The following is a 22,602-nucleotide window of genomic DNA, read 5'->3' as shown; positions in this document are numbered from 1 at the left end:
TTTTAAATAGATGTACCCCTATATATGTATTTATGTATAGATTTATATGTCTTTGTAAATATTTATAGAGCTATAGCAAGTAAATATATGGAGCTATTAAAACATAGGGATGAAATGTATAAAACCTTTTTTAAGAAGAGCTACTGGAGTGAGCCCTGAGAGGTCTGGGGTGGGGGGGCTTCAGCAGGGCAGAAGGGTGCCTGAGAGGTGGTGGGGTGTGGACAAGCTGGAACGTGCCCAGGGACTACAGCCACCTCCAAGGAACAACAGACTCATTTGCCACACGATATTGAATAGATATCAACACATATATCTATGTTATATATATAATATGTATAAAATGTCATAATATGTGATATTATGTATACCACAATGTATATAATACAGAATTATACATTAATATATTATAAATTTTATTTTTAAATTATATTATAATATAATATTATACCAATTATTATATTATATTATATTATATTATATTATATTATATTATATTATATGATATGATATGATATGATATGATATGATATGATATGATATTATATTATATTATATTATATTATATTATATTATATTATATGCATTAGTATAATTATCATATTTATTATCAAAATTATTATAAAATAATAATTATTATAACTATACAATTAATATGATTGTAATATAAGTATTATAATTCTAAAAATATAATAATTATTATATTATATTAAACTATATTATGATATCTATAATATATAATGATATATATTATATATAATATATATCACCATATATATAAAATATATCACCAGAGGACTACATAGCAAATAGGTTGGTATGTACTTGTGACGTCACTCCTGCCTGAGTACCTCAACGGCAAGTACATGGAAATGGGCAGATACGTACTTGTGAGGCCACTCTCAGACAACAGGCCAGGGGCTGACTCAGGGCACGTGCAGCTGGTTGTGAGGGCTCTGCTGCCTGAGTAGCTGCTAGGCCAGGAGCAGGCCCATGGCTTGTGTCTGTGCTTCTGAGGTGACTCCTGCCTGAGGAGCGAGGAGGCCAGGAGCAGGCCTATGGATTGTGTAAGTGCTGGTGAGGTCAGTGGTGCCTGAGCAGACAGTAGGCCAGGAGCTGGCACATGGCTTGAGAATGTCTTTGTGATGTCAGTGGTACCTGAGTAGCTGGTAGGCCCGGAGAAACATGTCTTGCGCTGGATATTTTGAGGTCACAGGTGCCTGAGAAGCTGGTAGGCCAGGAATAGGCACCTGTCTTGTGTAGGTGTTTGCAAGGTCATTTGTGACCGATGAGCTGATGGGCCAGGAAGAGGCCCCTGGGTTGTGTAAGTGCTTGTGAAGTCACTGCTGCCCTGGTAGCTGATAGGCCAGGAGCAGGGCCACGGGTGGTGTAGGTTGCTGTGGTGTCACTGGTGCCTGAGGAGCTGATAGGTTAGGAGCAGAACAATGGCTTGTGTAGGTGTTGGTGTAGGTGTTTGGTCACTGGTGTCAGAACACCTGACAGGCCAGAAGCAGGCATGTGGCAGGTTTAGATGTTATGACATCACCTGTGGCTGAGGGACGGATAGGCCAGGAGCATGCACATGGCTTGTGTACGAGCTTGTGATTTCACCAGTATGGGATCAGCTTATAGGCCAAGAGCAGGCATAGGGCTTGTGTGGGTGCTTCTGATGTCATCAAAATAGTAGTTGGACCCCACCCAAACATGGCTTTTTGGAAGAACCATCATCAGCAGAAACCCGTGCACAGCACCCACACCCGTGTGACAGTGTAACTCTTGAAGAGACAGCGATGGCAGCAGGAGGGTGTGAGGTCACCGTCCCTATAACTGCTGAGCACCCAGTGGTGGCTGTAGGAGGGTGTGAGGTCACCGTCACTGTAACTGCTGAGCACCCAGTGGTGGCTGTAGGAGGGTGTGAGGTCACCGTCCCTATAACTCAGAAGCACACGGCTGTGGCAGGAGGAGGGTCTGAAGTCCTGTCACCGATGGCACCGCTTGGCCATGGGGCTCAGTGCAGAGCGGCCGTGTGCATCAGTGGGGCATGCCGGGGGCCGGGAGCTGCCCGGCCCCGTGTCTGCGAGGCCAAAGGAGCAGCCCCTGCAGCCCTGGCTGGAGCAGTCGGGCTGGGGGTGGCTCGGGGGCACCGCAGGGATGTGCCTGGGCACGGTGCCAGGAGGAAACCACAGACTTCCTGCCCGGGCGCTGCGCTGCGGGGGGAGCGCGGCGAGCGCTGCGAGGCCCCGTGGGCTGTGGTTTGTGCACCTGCAGGCTCCAGCTCCCGATCCGCCTGTGGGGAAGAACGGCCGCTCGATGACAGGCTGAGAGTCAGGGGCCTGCCTGAGCCTCTGGGCTGCAGGTCTGCTGCCAGGGCAAGGCCATGGCCCAGCTCTGGCTCCTGCGAGGGACCCAGGGTGGGGCTGTGCAGGGAGGGACGGGCGAGCCAGCCCTCCTGGGATGGAGCTCTTCCCCTGCCCAAGGCCCTTGCCCAGCTGCTGCTCCCAGCACAGTGGGGTCTGTAGCAGGGGCAGGGGCTGCTTCCTTCCCATCCTGACACAGACCCCGGTGCAGTCCCAGCTCTGTGGTTCCCTCGTCTCATGGGGGAGCTGGACACTTCTCTCTTGGCCTCTTGGATGAGCCCACGGTAGAAGATGCTCAGTGCTCCCAGTCCCCACAGCCGGGTGCGAGGGGTGATGGACTCATTTCCCCTCCCTGCTCAGCTTCTCCCATGACGATCCCCTGCCACAGTGACCATGACACCGGCAGCGGGACATATATGTCCTTCATATATGGTCATGAACGGCGCTGGAGAAGTTCATTGGAGGGCTGGGCTGTGTCAGAGGGGAGATAGCTCCCGATAATGTCTCAAAAGGTGCTGCTGCTGCTTTGATTGGCTCCTCCTGCAGCTGGGTCGGCATCTGCAGAGATATATTACCCTCCCATCGTCGTTGTCCCCGTGAGTCCCCAGGAGCCGTGGCAGGGAGTGGGGCGCAGCAGGGCTGTGCCAGCAGGGCAGGAGGCTCAGGATGGGGATGGAGGCAGTCCTGTCCCCTCAGGTGCTGTGGCTGCTCCTCTGGGTGCAGCTGTGCAGGGGTAAGTGCCGGTTCCCTTGTCTCACAGCCCAGGGGCAGCAGTTACCAGCGTCTCCTTCCTGGGGGCTCCGGCCAAGCACAGGGGCTGGGCTGATGCCTGGGATGAGGAGGGGACACACTTGGGATCATCTCGGTGCTCCCTGAGGACATGGGAAGCCCTGGGGGTGGTGTGGGTTTGGGTGGTGGCAGGGCAGGTGGTGGGCAGGGGAAGCTGTGGGCCTGGAGGCATGGGGCTTTCCAGGGTGTGCATGGCTGGGGAGGAGATGGTGCCCTGTGCAGGGGCTGTTGGAGTGGGAGGAGGTGCCAAGGGCTGTGGGGCAGTGAATGGCCCAGCAGGGCCGGGGTTGGCACCCGCAGCCTGCACAGCCCATGGGGAGAGGAGGGACCCCCACACTTCCCCAGGGACAGCTCAGGGAGCAGAGGGCTCCCAGCCTGGTGCTGTGACTCAACATCCAGACCTGCAGTCTGGGGCTCGGCCCTCTCCTGACCGGTCCCGTGTTTTGGTGTTTGAAGGGGCTGCGGAGGTGAGGCTGGAGGCTGGCAGCGGGCGCTGTGCTGGGAGAGTGGAGGTGAAACACCAGGGCCAGTGGGGGACCGTGTGTAGTGACTACTGGGACATGGACGATGCTGCAGTGGTTTGTAAGCAGCTGGGCTGTGGGTCTGCTGTCAGAGCTCCTAAGAATGCACACTTTGGGCCAGGATCTGGCCCCATTTGGATGGATGATGTTGACTGTGGTGGCACCGAGTCTGCCCTGTCTGACTGCAGACACAGTGGGTGGGGTAAACACAACTGCTATCACCGTTGGGATGCTGGAGTGACGTGTTCAGGTAAGGGGTCAGCCCTTTCCCCACCTTTGAGGCCAGGATGCGGGGAGGGACGTGGCTGTGCCCTCAGGAAGAAATGAGCAGACACCAGATCAGGGCCCAGTGTGGCCAGTTGCAATGCTGAGCTGGGACATACGTTGCTGCTTCTGCCAGTGCCTGAGGAAAGCCCCGTGAGAGCCCACCCTGGGTGCGCACACCCTTCCTGGTCCCTGAGGGGGCTCAGCCCAGACTCCGTTGGTGCCTGGGGCTCAGGTGAAACCCCCTCCCTGCCCCTTGGTGTCTGTTGGTGCCCATCTTTCTCCTCCCATTCAGCCAGGACCTGTCTGGCATTGCCAGGGGCCAGGTCCCCCCATGCCAGAGGCACCGAGAGCTGCTCTTGCGGCCACCCACAGCCCCAGGGAAGGTCACAGAGTGGATGGGGACTTTTGGGGCTGAGCCTCCTGGCAGGCATGAGTGCCTTGGCCTAAGCAAAGGGGCTGCTCAGCAGGGGAAAGCGCTGGCCTTGGGCAGAGGAGCAGAGGGGCGCACGGCACCCCATTCCTCTCCCAGGGTCACCCCGCGAGAGCCAGCCCACGTGGACATGGCCCCGTGCTGTCAGTGGTGACCCGCTGCCCAGCCTCTCCTGCCTACCCCAGCCCCGGCTGCCCTGTGCCACAGGGGCTTTGCCAGCCCTTGCACTGTCCTCAGTGCCTGTCCTTGCACGGGGAGCTCGTGTCAGCCCAGGGCTGCCCCTCTGCCCGCTCTCCTGCCCTCTGCCTGGCCGTTGGTGGGGATGTGCGTGCCTGGCAGTGCACTCTGGCCCTGGCTGAGGACCCCCTCTCTGCGCAGGTGCCAGAGTGGGGGGCTGGCACAGACACTGTACCTAGAGCTGTGCCATAGCTGTACCCCGTGAAATGTCCCATCTAACAGTGCCCCAACAGCCTGAGACTGCCCTGAGAGAAGGGTGTGTTTCTAGCGATTCCAAGGTGTTCCTCAGCCAGGCCCTGAGCTCAGTGGGCAGATCAGGCTGCAGCAGCCAACAGTGCCTTGGCCAGTCTCCCTGGGCCCCAAGTGCTCAGAGCGCTGCCAGGAAGCCCAGCGTCTCCAAAATGGCGGCAGTTTGTCTGAGCAGTGCCTACGGCTGGGGGTTTGGGAGAGAAGCAAGGCCACAAGTGCTGTGCTGATGTCTGAGGAGCGGCAGGGTGTCCCTGGTGTGTTTGAGCCATCAGCAGCCACTGGGAGCTGCTGGGAGGGTCGTGGGACTCTGTGCCTGTGGCCACCTTGCAGACCAGGTGGGACGTGGGCATGTAACTGCCAGAGGGCTCTGGGAACTCTCTGGGGTCTTTGCTTGCTCCAGGATTTGTCCGGCTGGTCGGAGGGGAGAGCCCCTGCTCAGGACGCGTGGAGATCCGCGATGGGAACCAGTGGAAACCTGTCTGTGACTCAGACTTTGGTCCCAAAGCTGCCAACGTGGTCTGCAGGGAGTTGCAGTGTGGTGCAGCCCTGCCTGTGCCCAGGGCAGCTGACTTTGGAGAAGGTGTTGGTGCCATGTGGGACAGAGAGCTGCAGTGTGTGGGGAATGAATCCCTTCTCTTCTCCTGCCCCAGGGGATCCCCCCGAGACCAGCCCTGCACCCACACGAATGCCGCTGGTGTCACCTGTACACGTAAGGACTCGGGGTGGGGTGTTCCATATCTGGGGGTGTGCTGGGGCCAAGGGGAGCAGGGCAGGGACAGTGCCATGCTGTGCTGGGTGTGAGGACAGAAGGGGTGATGGGGTTGTCTGCAGCCTTAAAATCAGGCAGAAAGAGGAGAAAGGCAGGCGTTCTACCAACTAAGCGAGAGTACAAGTCCACCCTCTCTCATTCTTCCCTGTTGCTGATGACACAGGGTTCAGGCTGGTGAACGGCAGCACGGCGTGTGAGGGGAGGGTGGAGGTCTATGTGCTGGGGACCTGGGGGACCCTCTGTGCCTCCCGCTGGGATCTCTTGGACGCCCACATTCTCTGTCGTCACCTCGACTGCGGGTTTGCTGAGTCCATTCCCAGAGGAGGGCATTTTGGGAGAGGCACGGGACCTGTCTGGAGAGACTCATTCCACTGTGATGGGACTGAAGCCCACCTGGGACAGTGCCCAGTGACCGCCCTGGGGGCCTCACCGTGCTCCCATGAGAACGATGCTGCTGTCATTTGCTCAGGTGAGTGCTGGGACAGCGCTGTGTTAACTCCATTTGTCCCTTGGGTGTGACATGGCCACCCAAAGCAAGGGACCCCATGGCAGCACCGGGCTGCATTTCTCCCTTCAGAAATCCTGGCTTCAGCTCCATCCCTCTGGCTGCACACAGCTCTGTCCCAGCCCCACAGAGACCCCCACAGAGCCCAATCCCACACCCGTGGGGGCTGCCCAGGTGCCCCCAGCAGCAGGCCTGGGTGTGAACTACAGAGCGGGGCTGGGCTTTGCCCTCGCTTCTGGTCAGCCCAAGTCCCAATCCTGTCCTGTTTGATCGGGAAGGCCGCCCTTGCTCTGCTCCCTGCCAGGGACACAGGCTCCCAGGCCCAGATGCCCAGGGATGCAGAGGGGCAGAGGCGTGGGTGCTCTGCCCCATGGCTCAGCAGTGCCAATGGCAGTGCTGAGGTGGGGCAAGGCTTGTCCTGGGGCTGCCTGTCCCCAGGCCACCGCCGGCTGCTGCTCCCTCCTGCGGGAGCTGCCCCATCTGCCTCAGCAGGGACGTGTTGGGTGGCTCTGCCCCACCAAGAGCAACGAGAGTGTCTTGCTCAGGAAGGCTCAGGGACTGGGGAACCAAGCCTGTGGAAAGCTGCTCCTGAAGCTGACCGCAGAGGGCTGGGGGCAGGCGGGTGAGCTGCAGGGGGTTGTGAGGGTTGGAGAGCCTGGAGAGGTGCTGCAGGTTTGTGGGCTGTCTGGTGCTGCTGAGGGCTGGGGCATGGCTGCTCTCCCCAGGCCCAGGCAGCTCCACATCCCTGCGGCTGGTGGGTGGAGGGAGCCGGTGCGACGGGCGAGTGGAGATCTTGCAGCGCGGGACGTGGGGCCGAGTCCTGGATGAGCAGTGGGACATGCAGGAGGCCAGCGTGGTGTGCCAGCAGCTGCGGTGCGGAGAGGCAGAAAGAGCCTACAACCCCCTGAAGCCGCAGAGAGGGACGGGTCCCGTGGGGCTGCGAGGGGTCCGGTGCGCAGGGCACGAGGCCAACCTGACCCTCTGCAACACCTCCGTGCCTGAGAGCGCGCTGGCAGCAGGGATTGCAGAGGACGTGGGGGTCGTTTGCTGGGGTGAGTGGCACTGCACAGGCCCCCCCAGGCTCTGGGCTGGGTGGGCAGCCGGCCCCTGAGGGCAGCTGGGGTTTCTTCCTGCTGCAGGGAGCCGGCAGGTCCGGCTGGTGAACGGGCCCGGGCGCTGTGCTGGCAGAGTGGAGATCTACCACCAGGGCAGCTGGGGGACTGTCTGCGATGACGGCTGGGACCTGTCTGATGCCGCCGTCGTTTGCCAGCAGCTGGGCTGTGGAGGGGCGGTGGAGGCGGTTGGCTCCGCTCGGTTTGGGGAAGGCTCCGGTCAGATATGGCTGGAGAGCGTGAACTGCTCCGGGGCCGAAGCTGCTGTCTGGGACTGCCCGGCAGGGTCCTGGGGGCAGCACGACTGTGGGCACAATGAGGATGCAGGAGTCGTCTGCTCAGGTCTGTGCTGGGAGCTGTGGTGGGAGCCCAGTGCCCGGGGAGGCCGGGAGGAGGGGAGATCCAGCAACGGCCGAGGCTGTCCCTGGCTGCCTCTGAGCCCCTGCCTGAGCCTGTCCTGGGGACACCCATGCACGAACCCCCTCGGTCCCACTGGGGGCCCCTTGGAAGCTGAGCTGTCCCCAAGGCTTAGCGGGGAGGGCATGGGTGTCTGTCCGTCAGGGACTTCTCTCTGCCCCAGCAAAAGGGTGACTTGCTGTCCATGCCTCTGCCTGGCTGAGGGCCTGGGGGGTGAAGAGGCTTCTCTGCTCCCATAGCCCCAGAGCAGCCTGTTCCCCTCTGGGGTCTTTCCTCACAGATTTCATGGCCCTGAGGCTGCACAACAGCACCAACTGCTCCGGGCGCCTGCAGGTGTTCTACAATGGGAAATGGGGGACCGTTTGCTCCAACTCAATGACTCCCCAAACGGTGTCGCTGGCATGCAAGGAGCTGGGCTGTGGGGATGGAGGGACCCTGGAAACACGCCTGCCCTATGGTAGGGTGTCTGGCCTCACCTGGCTGGATCGCGTGGAGTGTGGGGAGAGACACAGCTCCTTCTGGCAGTGTCCTTCTGCTCCCTGGGACCCACAGTCGTGTGATGACCTGCGAGACGAGACCCACATCACCTGCAATGGTAATTCGGAGCTCCCTGGGCACCAGCATCCCCCCGGCTCCTGCTCCCTGCTGGGCACAGTCAAGCGCAGAGACAGGGCCCACAGGGGCTGTTACAGGGGCATCTCCTGGGCTGCCTGTGCCATCCTGCCCAATAGCCAGAGCAGGGCCCTGGGCTCTGTCCTGGCCACCCTGACCTGCAAAACTGCAGGAAGGGCAATTTGGGTGGGATGTGTCAGGGATACATGCACACACACACACACATGACGTGTGAGAGAGGAAGCTCCCTGGTACCTGCACACCCACCCTCTCAGCCCAGCTCTCCTTCTCCTCTTCTGCAGCTGCACCCACAACAGCAGCACCAACCCCCCGACCAGGTAACCTGTCCTCCGCGCTGGTGCTGGATCATCTCAGGGCCAGCTGTGACCCATGGCGGGAGGGAAGGGGCTCATTGCCAGGATGTGAAACTCCCAGAAAGTGCACTGGGATAGCAGTGGGGTGGGGGCATTGGGGAGGGCTGTCATTTCCCCATCAGGGTGGGATCTTCCTCATGACTCACTCCTGGGGTCATCTACCCCTGGTGTAATGGGGGTCAGGACTGGGGTGTCCCAGCCCCCCATCTCTCCCAGGCCTGGTGCTGCCCTTTTTTGCTCCTGCCATGCAGATCCCACCCGGGGCCGTCCGACCGTCAGCGGGAGAGTCTCATTGCCCGTCATCATCTGCATCATCCTGGGGGCCCTTCTCTGCCTTGTCCTGGCCCTCCTGGCCGGGCAAGTGCGAAGCGCCAGGGCTGGGCGCGGAGGTGGGTGGCGGGGAAAGGTGCCTCCTGGCAAGGCCAGGGGTGCTGTGAGGTGTGAGTGAGTGGCACAGGCAGAGCTGGGGGGATAAGGGTGTGTGCTGCCTTCATTCCCATGCACCGCCTCCTTGACTGCCTGACCATGGGCCACCAGCAGCAAGGGGCAGAGAGAGTGCAGACACGGGGGGAATTAGGAATGGGTTGAGGACAGAAATGGCAGAGCTGGGCTCACGTAGCGGGACTGCGCTCTGGCGATAGCCGTCTGCTGGCCCAGAGGACCAAAGCTGGGGGAGCAGAGCAGGATCCCGTCCTGTCTCTGCCTGTCCCTGGGCCAGCCCTGCTGCTGTCCACAGGCTCTGGGAGAGCTTCGGAGCCCTTCCCTGAGGCCGTGTATGAGGAGATCGGTTACAGCCCGGCGTGGGAGAAGCAGGCGAGGTTCAGTGGCTCAGGTGGGTGTGGGTTCCTCCCGGGGGGCAAATCTGCCAGGCTCTTCCCCCTCATCCCCACCCACGGCTGACCCCCTGCAGTCCCCTGGCCCATGGTCCCTGCAGTGCTGGGGCTGTGGGGGCTGTGGGGAGAGCAGCCAGGTCCTGGGCCCAAGAGAGGAGCTTCCTCCCCACCAGTTCTTCCCGTCCCAGCTGGGGACAGCCCCTCTCTGCCTGTCCCTGCACCCCTCTGGGACACCTGAGGGGGGAGGGAAGGGGCTGTCCCAGGGCAGCTCTGGGAGCCCCTTTGAGACAGGGTTTGTCCCAGGGGAGCAGGGTGAGTCCTGAGCCCTTCTCCCCACTCAGCCCTGCCTCTGTGGGTCCCCCGTCCCCAGCAGCACTGACCACAAGCCTGGTCAGCAGAGCGCACTCCCCTAACAGCCGCTGCGCCTCTCTCCAGGCTTCTCTTCAGAGGGGTCCCTGACCAAGCTGCAGCCCTACCCCGGGGACAGCAAGGAGGAGGATGGTCCGGGATCAGCAGCAGGTAATAGGGTGCGGGAAGGAGTGGATCTCTCCTCCCTGCAGACATGGGAAGAACAGCGGTGTCACTGAGTGTCTCTGTCGGAGTTGGGGAGGACATGGGGGTGTCTGAGCCCCATGTCCCTGTGCATCCTCCCATCCTCTGCTCTGCAAATGTATCTTCTCCCTGTCACCAGCTCCCCTCTCCTTTCAGACGTCCCTGTCCTGCCCGGAGGTGACCCAGCGGATGGCTATGATGATGCCAGGGAGGTTTCTGAGCCTGGGGAGGATCGTGCCCCGGGGCAGGGAGACTGGGAAATGGCCAGGGCACCACAGGAGGCAGCAGGACCCAGGGATGCACCTGGAGGTGAGAGGGAAAGAGAGCGCTGCCGGATCCTGGGCTGCCATCCCTGGTGCCGGATGAATCGTTGTACTGAAAGGCCCAAAATTTTGGGATGAGGGATTGTGCCCCTGGAATTTTCCTTGGGGGCCTGGGGGTGGGAGAGGGAGCTGAACGTCTCAGGACTGGTGAGCAGAAGGGAGGAAGGTGATGTACAGAGCAGGAGGGGCACCCCATGGGGAGAACGTGCAATGGCTGCCTTGCTGCTTGCAGGGGCAAAGCTGTGCTCCCAGAGACGTGCTGGGGCCCCTGGAGCTGAGGGAGATGCCTGGTCCCTGTCCCCAGAGAGCACAGGCTATGACGATGCTGAAGAGGTGTCTCTGGCACATCCCCCTGAGGACACACAGGCTGTGCCACCGGAGCTCAGTGCACAACAGTCCCTGAGCCCCGCGCCAGGAGAGCCCGTCCCTTCCGTGCAGCTGGGTGCAGCCAGGAGGGAGGAGAGGTCTGTGCAGCTGGGAGAGCCGTGAGCACCAGGGAACCGTCTCCCTTTTCCCACGGGCAGCACAAACAGCCGGGCATTTCCTCTATATTTGTTCCCTTGTTTTTGCATCGTGCCTCCACATTTGTTCTTATTAAAAGCCTTTAGGGGTTTGAGCCAGAGCTGGTGCTTGCCTGGCCCGATGTCGGGGTGTCTCCCTGAGGCTGATTGGGAGGAGCACAGCACAAAGACATGGTGGTGGGGAAGGGGCACATCTCAGGGACAGCAGTCTTGGGGTCAGGTTGTGGGGCTGTGAGAGCCCCTGGTCCCTGGGGAATATTCCTGCTGACAGAGACATTTCCATCCTGCCAGCCACAGTTTCCAGCCAAAATGTCTCTCTCCAAGGTCCCATGAGTGCCCATCTCTTCACCTCAGCGTTCCCCAGTTGCTCTTTCCTCTCCCACAGCAGTGTTGCCCCATTCCCTGCTGGGAGCTCCTCCAGCCCTGGGGTGACCCCGGGGGGGCCCAGGGGGAGCCCAGGCTCACACACCCCTTTGCCCCAGTCCCTAGAGCTTTCCTGCTGGCAGCCCCCGGTCCCAAGCCAGCCCCTCCATCCCCAGCCCTGGGCCCATCTCTCCCTGTGGAGATGCAGGGCTGGAGCCTGCCCCGGTGGGGGTTTCCCATGGGATGGAGGCTGTGTTTGCAGTGCCCATGTGTGTCACCCATCCCCTTGGGGGGTCTCGCCCTGGAAACACTGCTCTCCTGTGGATGTCCTAGAGTCGTGCTCTGCCCAGCGTGGGGCAGCAGTGCAGAGGGTTGGGGTCTCACTGTCACGCCCTCGGGGAGGTCCTCAGGAGCTGCAGGAGCAAGCCCAGATCTGGGGCACAGGGATGATCCTGCCTTGCTCCAGAGCACAGACCCAGCCTGCAGGGCCGGATTGTTCAGGCCCCAAAATGCCATGAAACGGGCTCTCTCTGCTCGGGTGTGCAGAAAACAGCATTTGAGCCCTCCTGAGATGGGGAAATTCAGGACTACCTCTGCACTGGGGCCTGATCCTGGCACAGGGCTGTACTACAGAGCACTGCCCCTCCACGTCTCTGCAGGGCAATGGGGCAGAAGCAGGCTCTTGCTGCAGGCGCTGCTCCCACGCTCTGGCCCACCCTGGGGTGTTTTGATGGAGAGGAGCAAAGCCCTTCCCTTGAGCCTCCCCTGCCCCCCAGGGCTACTGCCCTCTGTGTCACATCTGTCCCCAGCTGCACAGCAGGAGCCGAGCAAGAGGCTGAGGGAAATGCCCTCCCTGGGCTGAGGTGCCCCCAGGCTCTGATGGCAGCCCAGGGCATGAGGTGGAGGGGACACAGGAGCAGAAAGCTCACAGCCCCTCATCCAGGCGCTGGGCCTCCCCCTGCACCCCTCTGCCCCCCAGCATCCCTGCAGGTGGGGGGAAGGGCAAGCTTCCCTCTCCCTGGGGCTAAGGGTCTCTGTGGCAGGGGGGGTGAGCATGGTCAGCTGTTAACTGAAAGGCCGACGGTTTGGCCACACGCAGGGGTGGTGTCCTCGTGGTGCTACAGCTGGGGCAATTGTGTCGCCCAGTGCCATAGAGTTGTTCCCCAGTGAGCCCCTGCCTGGCAGAGAGGGCTTGGGGGAATCAAAACCAGACCGCAGTCACCGTGACCTTCTGGAGTGGTGGAGTGGAGGAGGTAAGGGGATGGGCTGCTCATCCAGTCTGCTTTGCACACATGGCCCCAGGGCCCGTCCTTCTCAGTGACTCTCCTGTTCTTGCTCAGGAACAACCTAGAAGGACTCTTTTGGAGCAGTGAGAGTCCTGCAGGCACTGTCCCTGCGGCCAAGCATTTTCAAGCTCATGCTCAAAGCTGGCCAGACAGTAACCTTGCTTGGACAGAGAGTCTCTCCCTCTCCCAGTCCTCTCACTTGCACTCAGTCACGAAAAAAGCCAAACTCCTTTGGAGGTGCTGGACAGCTGGAGAGCACCAGCTGAATGATCCTCAGCAGGGCTTTGTCAGCTGTCCTGGGCACATGAGAGGTCTTACTGGGACAGAGCTCCCTCCGGAGGGAGGATGCCGCCATTGAGGCCTCAGCTCCAGGGAGTGCGTCTCCCTGGGACTGCGGGGATGGTGGCCTCCGGTCTGGGAAAGGGGGTGCAGGTGAAGGAGGTGTGTGAGGATGGGACCAGTGTGTGCACCACTGAGTATGACAAAGAGGAGAGAGACGGGGTCTTTGCAGAGACCCTGCAGAGGAGAGATCTCGATCCCTGTGGAGCAGGGAAGGAGGGACAGCTGGAGAGCACCCCGGAGGAGCACTGAAGGGAGAGTCCTGACCTGGGGGAGGCTGGGGCCTGTTGGTGCTGGAGGAAGGCTCCTTCTAAGCCACAGATCTACAGCTACAGAGCCGCCATGGTGCTCTGGCAAGAGGTGAAGGAGCAAGCAGGGCTGGGGCAGGCTGGAAGAAGGCAGATGGGCTTTGCAAAGATGGAAGGGAGAAAATGATTGCTGAAGCCTGCAGCTGAACTGGGGACCTTGAGATCTTCAGTCTAACGCTCTCCCAGCTGAGCTACTTCAGCCCTGCCTTGCCCCCCCAGCCCTTGTCCCTGTGGCAGCGGTGCCAGGCCACAGGCTGACACACAGGAGGAGGCTCCTCAGGGAGGTTCCCAGGGAAAAGCTGTGCCCAGCCTCAGGCAGAGGGGATCTGGCCCCTCCCTGCCTCCAAGGCCCCGTGGGCTCCAGGTTTGGTGGAGGCCAGCTCGCACTGGCTGTGCCAAGATGTGTGGGGGCCTTGTACAAATGTGACAGTGGCAAAGGTAAGTGGGCAGGCCAGGCATGCGCAGCTGCAAAGGCTAAAGGTGGAAGAATTGTGGGACTGGTGGAAGACCTTATCTCCTTGCCCCTGGAAGGCCTCCCTCCTACCACCCTTTTTTCCCCAGCTCAACTTCACCCCTTTGTTCCCAACTCTTCTGCCCCTTAGCAGTGCAGGGGGATGGGGAATGGAGGCTTTGGTCAGTCCAGAACAGTTCCTCTCTGTGGCTCCTTCCTTCTCACACTTTTCCCATGGGGTCCGTCTTGTGGGCTACAGTCCTTTGAGATGAACTTGCTCCAGCATGGGCTCTCCTCAAGCCACCATTCTTGCAGGAAATATCCTACGTCTCCAGGGTTGGGTCCTCCACAGACTGCAGGGCTTACCTTCTCCACCGTGCTCTCTGCCATGGGCTGCAAGGAACCTGCTCTGGTGCCTGAAGCACCTCCTTCTTCACCAACCGTGGTGCCTGCAGGGCTGTTTCTCCCACTATTGTTTCCCTCACTCCTCTCCCACTTTGGCAGTTGTGACCTTTCTTAAATACACTTTCACAGAGGTTCCACCATCCTCGTTGATGGGCTCAGTTTTGGCCAGCGATGGGTCTGTTTGGAGCCAGCTGGAAGCAGCTCTGCCTGGCATGGAGGCAGCCCCTGGTCTCTTCTCACAGAGACCACCCCTGCAGCCCCCCCGCTACCAAAACCTGCACGTGGACACCAAGACACAGTGTAAAGCTTTGCCTTGCTAAATGATGTCCCCTGCTCTTCCCTCACCCACAAATACAGTTTAATCGCTGGGGAGGCAGAGAGAGAAGCAGAGAAGGCCTTGATGCTGTGCAAACCCAGTTCAGCAATGGCTACATCATTGGGGTGTTGTCAACACTGTTTTGGTCACAAATCCCAAACATAGCCCCATACGGGCTGCTACGAAGAAAATTATAGAATCATAGAATTGTTATGGTTGGAAAAGACCCTCAAGATCATCGAGTCCAACCATTAACCCAGCACTGCCAAGGCCACCACTAAACCATGTCCTCAAGCACCACGTCTACCCGCCTTTAAATACCTCCAGGGTTGGAGACTCAACCACTTCCCTAGGCAGCTGTTCCAGTGCCTGGCAGCCCTTTCGGGGAAGAAGTTTTTCCTAATATCCAACCTAAACTTCCCCTGGCACAGCTTGAGGCCGTTTCCTCTTGTTCTATTGCTTTTTACTTGGGAGAAGAGACCGACCCTCACCTCGCTACAGCCTCCTTTCAGGTAGCTGTAGAGACCAATAAGGTCTCCCCTCAGCCTCCTCTTCTCCAAACTAAACAACCCCAGCTCCCTCAGCCGCTCCTCACTAGACTTGTTCTCTAGACCCTTCACCAACTTGGCGCCCTTCTTTGGACACGCTCTAGCACCTCGATGTCCTTCTTGGAGTGAGGGGCCCAACACTGAACACAGTACTCGAGGTGCAGCGTCACCAGTACTAAGTACAGGGGCACCATCACCTCCCTGGTCCTGCTGGCCACGCTATTCCTGATACAAGCCAGGATGCCATTGGCCCTCTTGGCCACCTGAGCACCCTGCTGGCTCACGTTCAGGCAGCTGTCAACCAACACCCCCAGGTCCTTTTCTGCCAGGCAGCTCCCAGCCGCTCCTCCCCAAGCCTGTAGCGCTGCATGGGGTTGTTGTGAGCCAAGTGCAGGACCCGGCCCTGAGCCTTGTTGAATCTCATACAGTTGGCCTGGGCCCATCGCTCCAGCCTGGCCAGGGCCCTCTGTAGGGCCTTCCTGCCCTCCAGCAGATCAACACTCCCGCCCAGCTTGGTGTCATCTGCAGACTTACTGAGAGTGCACTCAACCCCCTCATCCAGATCATCAATGAAGATATTGAAGATATTGAACACTGAAGATTATTGAATATAATGAACACTGTCCACCCTGGAGGGAGATTATCGGCGAAGTCCCACAAGGCCTGATGCTGGCACACGTCCTTCAGTCCCCCTCACACAACCCTGCCACTCCTCTGAGTGTTTGGTGGTGTCAAATACGCAGATGGGTCCAAAGAAAGGTAAACGAATTGACAGGAAAAGGTTCCCCAGCTCCTTACTGCATTGGTACAGACACTTCTAGGCCACAAGTCCTGTAACCTCTGGCTGTTGCAAAACAGGGAAAGGCTGACTGCATGGGGTTTACACGGCAAGGTTTGGAGAGGGGCCAGGGCTGCAGGGGTGGCTTCTATGAGAAGAGACAGGGGCTGCCCCTGTGTTGGACAGAGCCAGTTCCAGCCAGCTGCAAGACAGATGCATTGCTGCCAAAACCTGGATCCATCGCTGACCAAAGCTGAATCCATCAGCAAAGCTGGTGGTGCTTTCATGATAACATAATTAAGAAAGCTTAAAAACCTGTGCGCAACAAGAGCTGGGAGACAGGAGTGAGAAAATGTGAGAGGAACAGCCTGCAAACACCAAGGCTGATGGCTGGTGCCGATGCTTGGTCCTGACACCAAGCACCTTTCTGCATGCTTAGGCAAAAGACCCAAACCTGTCCCGAGCTGGAGGCGCCGTGGGCATAGCTGGGGCTATGTGTGCTGGAGCAGGGGGAGGTGGGAGGCAGGAGGGTCTCAGGCAGCGGGGGAGCGCGGCTGCGCATGCAGGGCACGATGCTCAGTGCAGACTGAGAAGAAGGAAGGGTCAGGCTGAGAGCGGGGCAAAGGGTCCGTCTGGGAAGGAGGAGGAAGAGACAACAGAAGTTGTTTCTGCAGTGGAGCCTGGGCAGGCAGGAGGGTGGCTCCCCTCCCCAGCATTGCCTGTCCTCCTGCTCCCACGAGCACCCAGGAAGCAGGGTTTTCCTGGCCAGCCTCCTGGGATGGAGAGCAGCAGCCTCTGGAGTCAGGGCCCCGCCCTGCTCCCCTCCCACCCAAGGGCAGGTCTGGCCCCTGGGAAATTGTTTCAAGATGGCATGCGGTTGGCTGAAGGAGAAAGGACTCCTCCAATGTTTCTCCTGCTCTTCAAAGGCAAGAGACTGTCCTGCCTCTCATGGCGTGTCAGCACCAAGACACTTTTCCCTGAGGGTCGATGCGTGTTGAGGCCAAGGCCCCATCCCTGAGCCAAGAGTGGCTGATCAGCAGCACTGGGGACATGCCGTGGGCTTGGGCACAAGGGCCAGTGTCCCAGCACAGACAGCTCTGAAGCTCCAGCAGCAGCAGCAGCAGCTCCAAGACCACCTGGCCTGAACAGCTTGTGAGCACCAGAGCCCTGGGAGAAAAGCTGCCTCTGGGACTGGAGGGAGAGACCCAGGGAGTGTCAGCCCTGACAGCACACTCCCCTTTTCCCTTCCCTTCCCTCCCCTTCCCTGTGGACAACAATGAGCTTTGCAGACTGGTGTGGACTTTCCGTGAGCGGTTGTGAGATCAGCCGTTAGCAGTGTGAGGGCTTTGGAGAGGCAGGAGAAGCACAGCCCAGAGGCAAGGACTGAGTTTTAGCCCAGCTGCCACGGACCTCTCTCCCAAGGGGAGGCTGCAACGATTCAGGACAGCATTTCCATCATGTGCCCCTGTCTTTCCCCAACCCTCCTCCTCCCCTAAGAAGCTCTGGCCCTCTTGGCCACTTCCAGCCCCCCAAATCCCCTCAGAGCAGGCCTCTGGGCTGGAGGGAGCAGCCCTGCCTGTGCCTTTTTGTGGAGATACCAACTGCAGCTGGTGCAGAACCTCGCTTCTAGACACCAGAGAAGTCCCACGGAGGCTCAGCGCCAGGGAGCCGGCTTCTCCCACTCCCATGGTGATGGAGCTGGGCCACACATCCCGGGGGGATTCTCTGCAGTAGCCGCTGGCCCCAACATGCCTTCCTGGCCTGCGCTGGGGGGGTGTCCCAGAGAAGGGTGTGGGCTGGGGGTCTGGGAAGGCGCATGGGCCCAGCATGGGGCTCTGAAATCTCCGGTGAAGCCAGGAGTGCTGAGTCCATGGGGCAGGGAACCACCGCCCCTCCCAGAGCGGGGCAAAGGACCCAGGGATTCGGACTGCCTGTGCGCGCTCCTCTCCTGCCCCGACACCCAGTTGTGCTGTTTGAGGGATGGTGCTTACTAAAGCCCCAGTAAGAACCTGTTTCCCACTGTGCCTCCAAAACAGCAGGTGCCCCAAGGGCTGGCACCATCTGCCCCTTGCCTCGCCAGCCTCGTGGGGGGACACTCCAGCTTGCCCTAATCTGCTCGTATCTGGTGGCACATGCTGGGTGGGAAGGGGATCTCCTTTGCAGAGACACCCCAGGCATCTGGGCTCCCTCAGACGCTCTGCTCATCGCGGTGGTGCACCCAGAAAGGACCCAGGTGTCTGGGCACTGGCAGAGGAGAGGGGACATGGACACGGACACACCCACACACGCAGAGCAGAGCTTTGCTGAAGGGGTTTATTGATCATGAGAGGGAAATGGCCCAGGGCTCCCAGGGGATCAGGTGGGGTCATCCAGGGATGATCATCTCCTCATGCCGCTGGAGGGGGACAGGACAGGGGTGTCACCACCGGTTCCGGTCCTGAAAGACAGAGCCCAGAATGAGACCCGCAATGTCCGCTGGAACATGAGAGGAGCCTTGTCCCCACCATCTCTCTCTGCAGAGAGCTGGGGAAAGAGAAGGGAGTTGGAGCCCTCAATATCCCCAGGACAGGACTTGGCTCTCCTGAGATCCATATGGCACCCAGAGCCCCTTGCCCAGTGTGTCATTACCCCGGGATGTCCCTAAACTTCCCAGAACCCTGCCCAGCCCTCACAATGACCCTGGGGGTCTCTATGGCACCAGAGCCCCTGCCTGGCCTGCACAGCAACACTCTGGGTCTGCAGAGCCCCACGGGGTGCAAGGAAAGGCATGGGGGTGGCTCTGTCCAGCTCACCCTGGGACATGGATCATGGACAGTCCCGTCTCTTTCCCTCTCGCAGGGAGAAAGCAACGGAGTCCTTGGGGAAGATGCGCTCAGGGATCCCCTGAGGCCCAGGATGCTTTGTGGGGCTGGAGGTGCCCTGATGCTGCTCACCTAGACATCAACGGCTACAGGCACTGCTCTCCGGTGCAGAAGCGCCCTCAACAGCTCAGGCGGAAGGGCCTGGGGAGAAAGAGAGGGTTAGGGACTCGCTTGGGGGCACTGGGGTGTACTGGGAGGCAGGGGAAAGCAACGGGGTCCTTGGGGAAGGTGAGTCAGGGATCCCCCTGGGGCACAGGATGCTTTGTGGGGCTGGACATGCCCTGAAGCTGCTCACCTGGACATCAGCGGCTACAGGCAATGCTCTCCGTTGCAGACGCGCCCTCAACAGCTCAGGCGGAAGGGCCTGGGGAGAAAGAGAGGGTTAGGTGCCTCCATGGAAAAATGGGGTACATGAATTTGTATGGTGGTGCACAGAAAGCAGTGGGGTCCTGGGGAGGGGGTGTAGTGCGATGCCCTGGAGTGCCATGGCCATGGAAGGTCAGGGTCTGGGCCAGCAGAACTCCTGGTACCCACCTCAGCCTCCAGTAGTCCCTCGACTTCATCCCCCACCTGTAGAGAGATCATGAGACCTCACTGGTCACTGGGCCGTCCCCAGTGCCAGCAAAGGATGGGAGGACCAAACTGCCCTCCAGTTCCTCCAGGGAGGAGATGTCTGAGGGGACCAAAAGGATGGGATGGGGAGCCCCAAAAGGGAGGGATGTGGGGGCAGCAAGACAAGAAAGCGGTGGGGGCCCTCCCAGGAGTTTGCAGTGGCCCCTGCCAGGGAGGGGACAGGTCCAACCATTCACTGAGGAACTTGGGCTCTGGGCACAAGAAGATTAATTGTGGGCAAAGTGGAGGGAACAGGTGGAATTGTGCGAGGCAGAAAGCTGCATTGCCCGGGGCTGGAGATGCAGGGGAGCCTGGAGGAGCTCCTTGCTTGGGAAAGGGAGAGGCCAAGTCACGGGGTTTCGTGCCCACCACTACGATTCCATTCTGCAGGAGAGCTGATGTCCTGCAGCCAAGAGCTGTCCCCAGACTTGAGCCCCTCCCCGTGGCACTGAGGACTCACCTGAGCATCTGCCGGGGTGCACAGCAGGATGGTGAAGAGCAGGGCCACGCTGAGCACTGCGACCTTCATCTTCCTCTGCAGTGTGGTGAGTCCTGGGTGAAGGTGCAGAAGGTGACGGGCAGATTTATCCCTCCCAGGACTCCTCCTTGCCCCTCCCTGCCCCGAGAGCCCCCAGGGCAAAGCCAGGCTTGGCAGAGACACCAGCCCTGGCAACAAGCCCAACTCTGGCACAGAGTCGCCCTCACCTCGGCACTGATCCAGACACCTTCCCCGGCATCAGTCCAGCTTCCTGCCTGGGCCAGCTGCACAGGCAAGGGCCCAGGCATCTGCGGGTGGCGAGGGGGGTGGGCACTGCGCCTCTGACTGCTGGAAACCCTACGGTGACGACCCACCGCTCCAACACAAAGCCACCCTCCAACAGCCCCCCAAAGCCAGATGCCCCCACCTCCCAGCGCCCATCAGCTCCCAGCACTGCCATCTCCCAGTGCTGCTCGCCTCCCAGGCCAGTCTTTCCTTCTGGGACTCCCCTGAGATGACGCCAGCCTCAAACCAGGGGTCCCTAAGCAGGATTGTCTCTGAGCCCTCTCCAGCCCCTTGGGTACAGAGGGGGCTGGGACTGACCCCTCTTCTTGGGCCACCAGGGACCCCGGGATTAGGGAATACTGGAAGGTGGGAGGACAACCTGGGGCATGGGCAATGGGCACTGCTGTGTGACTGGGCTCTTCAGACACTGGAGGCACTGGCAGTGGGGAGCACTGGTGAATACTGGGCAGCGGGAGACGAGGGCTTGGCTTGGGGGAAGTGCTGGGGTGGTGGCAGTGCCCAGCTACAGCCCACCCCATTTCCCCTGCACTGCAGGCCCCAAACTGGTGCAGTCCCCAGCCACGGCCTCCCCAAAGCGGAGAACGGAGGGGAATATCCCCTGCCCTGGCCCTCATCCTGCCACCTCCTGGGGCCACCGTGCCCTCCCAGACAACATGGGTCCCACTCTGCAGAGTTGCCCCCAGACAGGGGGTCCCAGTGACCCCATCCCCAACAAGGCTCTGGCTTCAGCCCTGTCCCTGCCTGGGTCTTGGCCACAGCTCACCAAAGGCCCTTGTGCCAACAAAGTGTCCCTTCAATGCCTTCGTCCTTGGTCCAGGCCAGCGCTGTCCCTGAGCAGGATGTGGCCATTCAGAGGAACAGGATGAAGCGGGCGCTTGTCCCCAGGCAGCTACTCGGAGCTAATTGAGGGGACAGAGCTCCCCTGGCCTGGGGAGGGATGTTTGTCCCCGCAGCATCTCTGATAAGCTTTGTTTGCCCAGGGCCCCTGGCACAAGGAACCTGTTTGGCAAGACTGGTGCTTCAGGAGAGTGCCCAATTAGGGGGAGTCTGGAGGGGTTAAAGCAGCCTGGACGCCTGGGCTCCCTCCAGCCCTGGCAGCAGGCAGAGCCCACAGAGGAGGGCAGTGCTGGGGGAAGTGGTGAGGAGCAGGTCCCGGGGCACTGCGTACGCTGGAGCCCAGAAGCGGGGGCAGTCCCGGGGGAGCAGCCTGACACCCGGGGTGTTGCTCTCCTTCGGGAAAGCCTGGTGGCAGGGGAGTCCTGCGGGAGCGGGGCTTAGAGCAGCCTGGGCGATGGAGCTGTCTCCCTAGGGGCACTGCCTCCCTTTCCCTCTCCCCCGCTGCCTGCCCTGCAGCTATCCCTGCCTTTCCAGGGTGGTTTCCTTCACAGCACCCCTGGCCCAAACATCACCATCCTGGGGGCCCTGGGCAGCATCCTCTGGCCAGTGTGGGGCAAGGGCAGCGTGGGATTGTACGCAGGTGGTTCAGCTCTCCGCGCTGAGTGGGGAGAGCTGCTGGGTGAAGCTGCTGGCCTGGCTCGCACAAGCCAAGCAAGCTCTTTTCCAGCAATCTGGCATCGATGCACCCATTCTTTCCAGTCAGGACACTCACGCGATCTGCCATCGCTGCTCTCTTCAAGGCTGCAGGTGCCCCAAACAGCAGAGGGAACAGCTGGTACCTCTGTTAGCAGGGACACGCTCCTAATGAAGACGGGCCTATTTTGGATCAAGAAGCGCAGCCCCCCCTGTTTTGCCTCCTTGTAGATGCCCACAACTCTCAGAAGAGATAGACAACAGGGCAGGTATTCATTCATTTCTGCATAATGAGAAGACCAGCCTTTTCACTGGCGGTGTGAGTTAGCACTGGGAGGAGATAGGGCCAGTAAGGTCTCCGTCAGGAGATGCAGCGCACATTTACATAAAAATGATGAGAGGGCTGGAACACCTCTGCTATGAGGAAAGGCTGAAAGAGCTGGGGCTGTTCAGCCTGGAGAAGAGGAGGCTGCGGGGAGACCTGATTGCGGCCTTTCAGTACTTCAAGGGGGCTTATAAGAAAGATGGGGAGAGACTTTTTAGCAGGGCCTGTAGCGATAGGACAAGGGGTAATGGTTTTAAACTAAAAGAGGGGAGATTCAGACTAGATAGAAGGAAGAAAATTTTTACGATGAGAGTGGTGAAACACTGGAATGGGTTGCCCAGAGAGGTGGGCCCTTCGTCCGGGCCACCAGCCGCTCCAGCTGCTGGAGCTCCTGGCCATTGCTTTTCAAGCGCCGCGCCACAGCACCCTTCTGGGAAGAGGAGCCGGACACAGGCACTGAGCCCCTGCCACAGCCCCAGGGGCTGCAGCTGGGGGAGGTGGGCAGAGGAGGGCACGCTGACCTCCATGGAGAGCCGCTCCACGGTTTCCTGCAGCTCCTGCTGCTTCTTGCCCTGTGTGGGGAAAAGAGGGCTCAGGGGCTCAGGTCTCGCAGCCCCAGCCCCCGGGGACAAGGGGAACGCTCCACACCTACCAGACGCCACAGCACCTCCTTGTGCCTCTGTGACGCAGCAGAACACTGCGTCAGGCGCTCCCGGAGCATGCGGAGCTCTTGCTTCCCCACTTCTGCCTGCATGGCTGCACCTGCGCGTCGGGAGCCGGCAGGGCGTGAGGGGCACGGCCGCAGGCACTATCCGGCACGGACACTGGCGG

The 22,602-nt window shown here is 59.9% G+C and overlaps 1 protein-coding gene across 1 annotated transcript; it reads left to right on the top strand.

The window, feature by feature from the left end:
- Nucleotides 1-2,973: 2,973 nt before the first annotated feature.
- On the top strand, nt 2,974-10,833 carry LOC148051210 (antigen WC1.1-like). The gene is made up of 13 exons (XM_087738282.1): nt 2,974-3,087; nt 3,600-3,914; nt 5,248-5,556; nt 5,780-6,085; nt 6,847-7,173; nt 7,261-7,575; nt 7,931-8,245; nt 8,565-8,600; nt 8,888-9,025; nt 9,373-9,468; nt 9,917-9,988; nt 10,178-10,330; nt 10,649-10,833. Exons 1-13 carry the CDS (start codon nt 3,021-3,023, stop codon nt 10,831-10,833), a joined length of 2,634 nt encoding a protein of 877 aa, XP_087594408.1. The 5' UTR covers nt 2,974-3,020.
- The last annotated feature ends 11,769 nt before the right edge of the window (nt 10,834-22,602 follow it).

The sequence above is a fragment of the Nipponia nippon genome, unplaced genomic scaffold (assembly GCF_047370975.1).
Source record: "Nipponia nippon isolate SJK-2023a ecotype South Korea unplaced genomic scaffold, ASM4737097v1 scaffold_63, whole genome shotgun sequence".
Lineage (NCBI taxonomy): Eukaryota > Metazoa > Chordata > Aves > Pelecaniformes > Threskiornithidae > Nipponia > Nipponia nippon.
The sequence above is the reverse complement of the archived record's forward strand: the minus strand, read 5'-3'. Positions and strand labels throughout refer to the sequence as shown.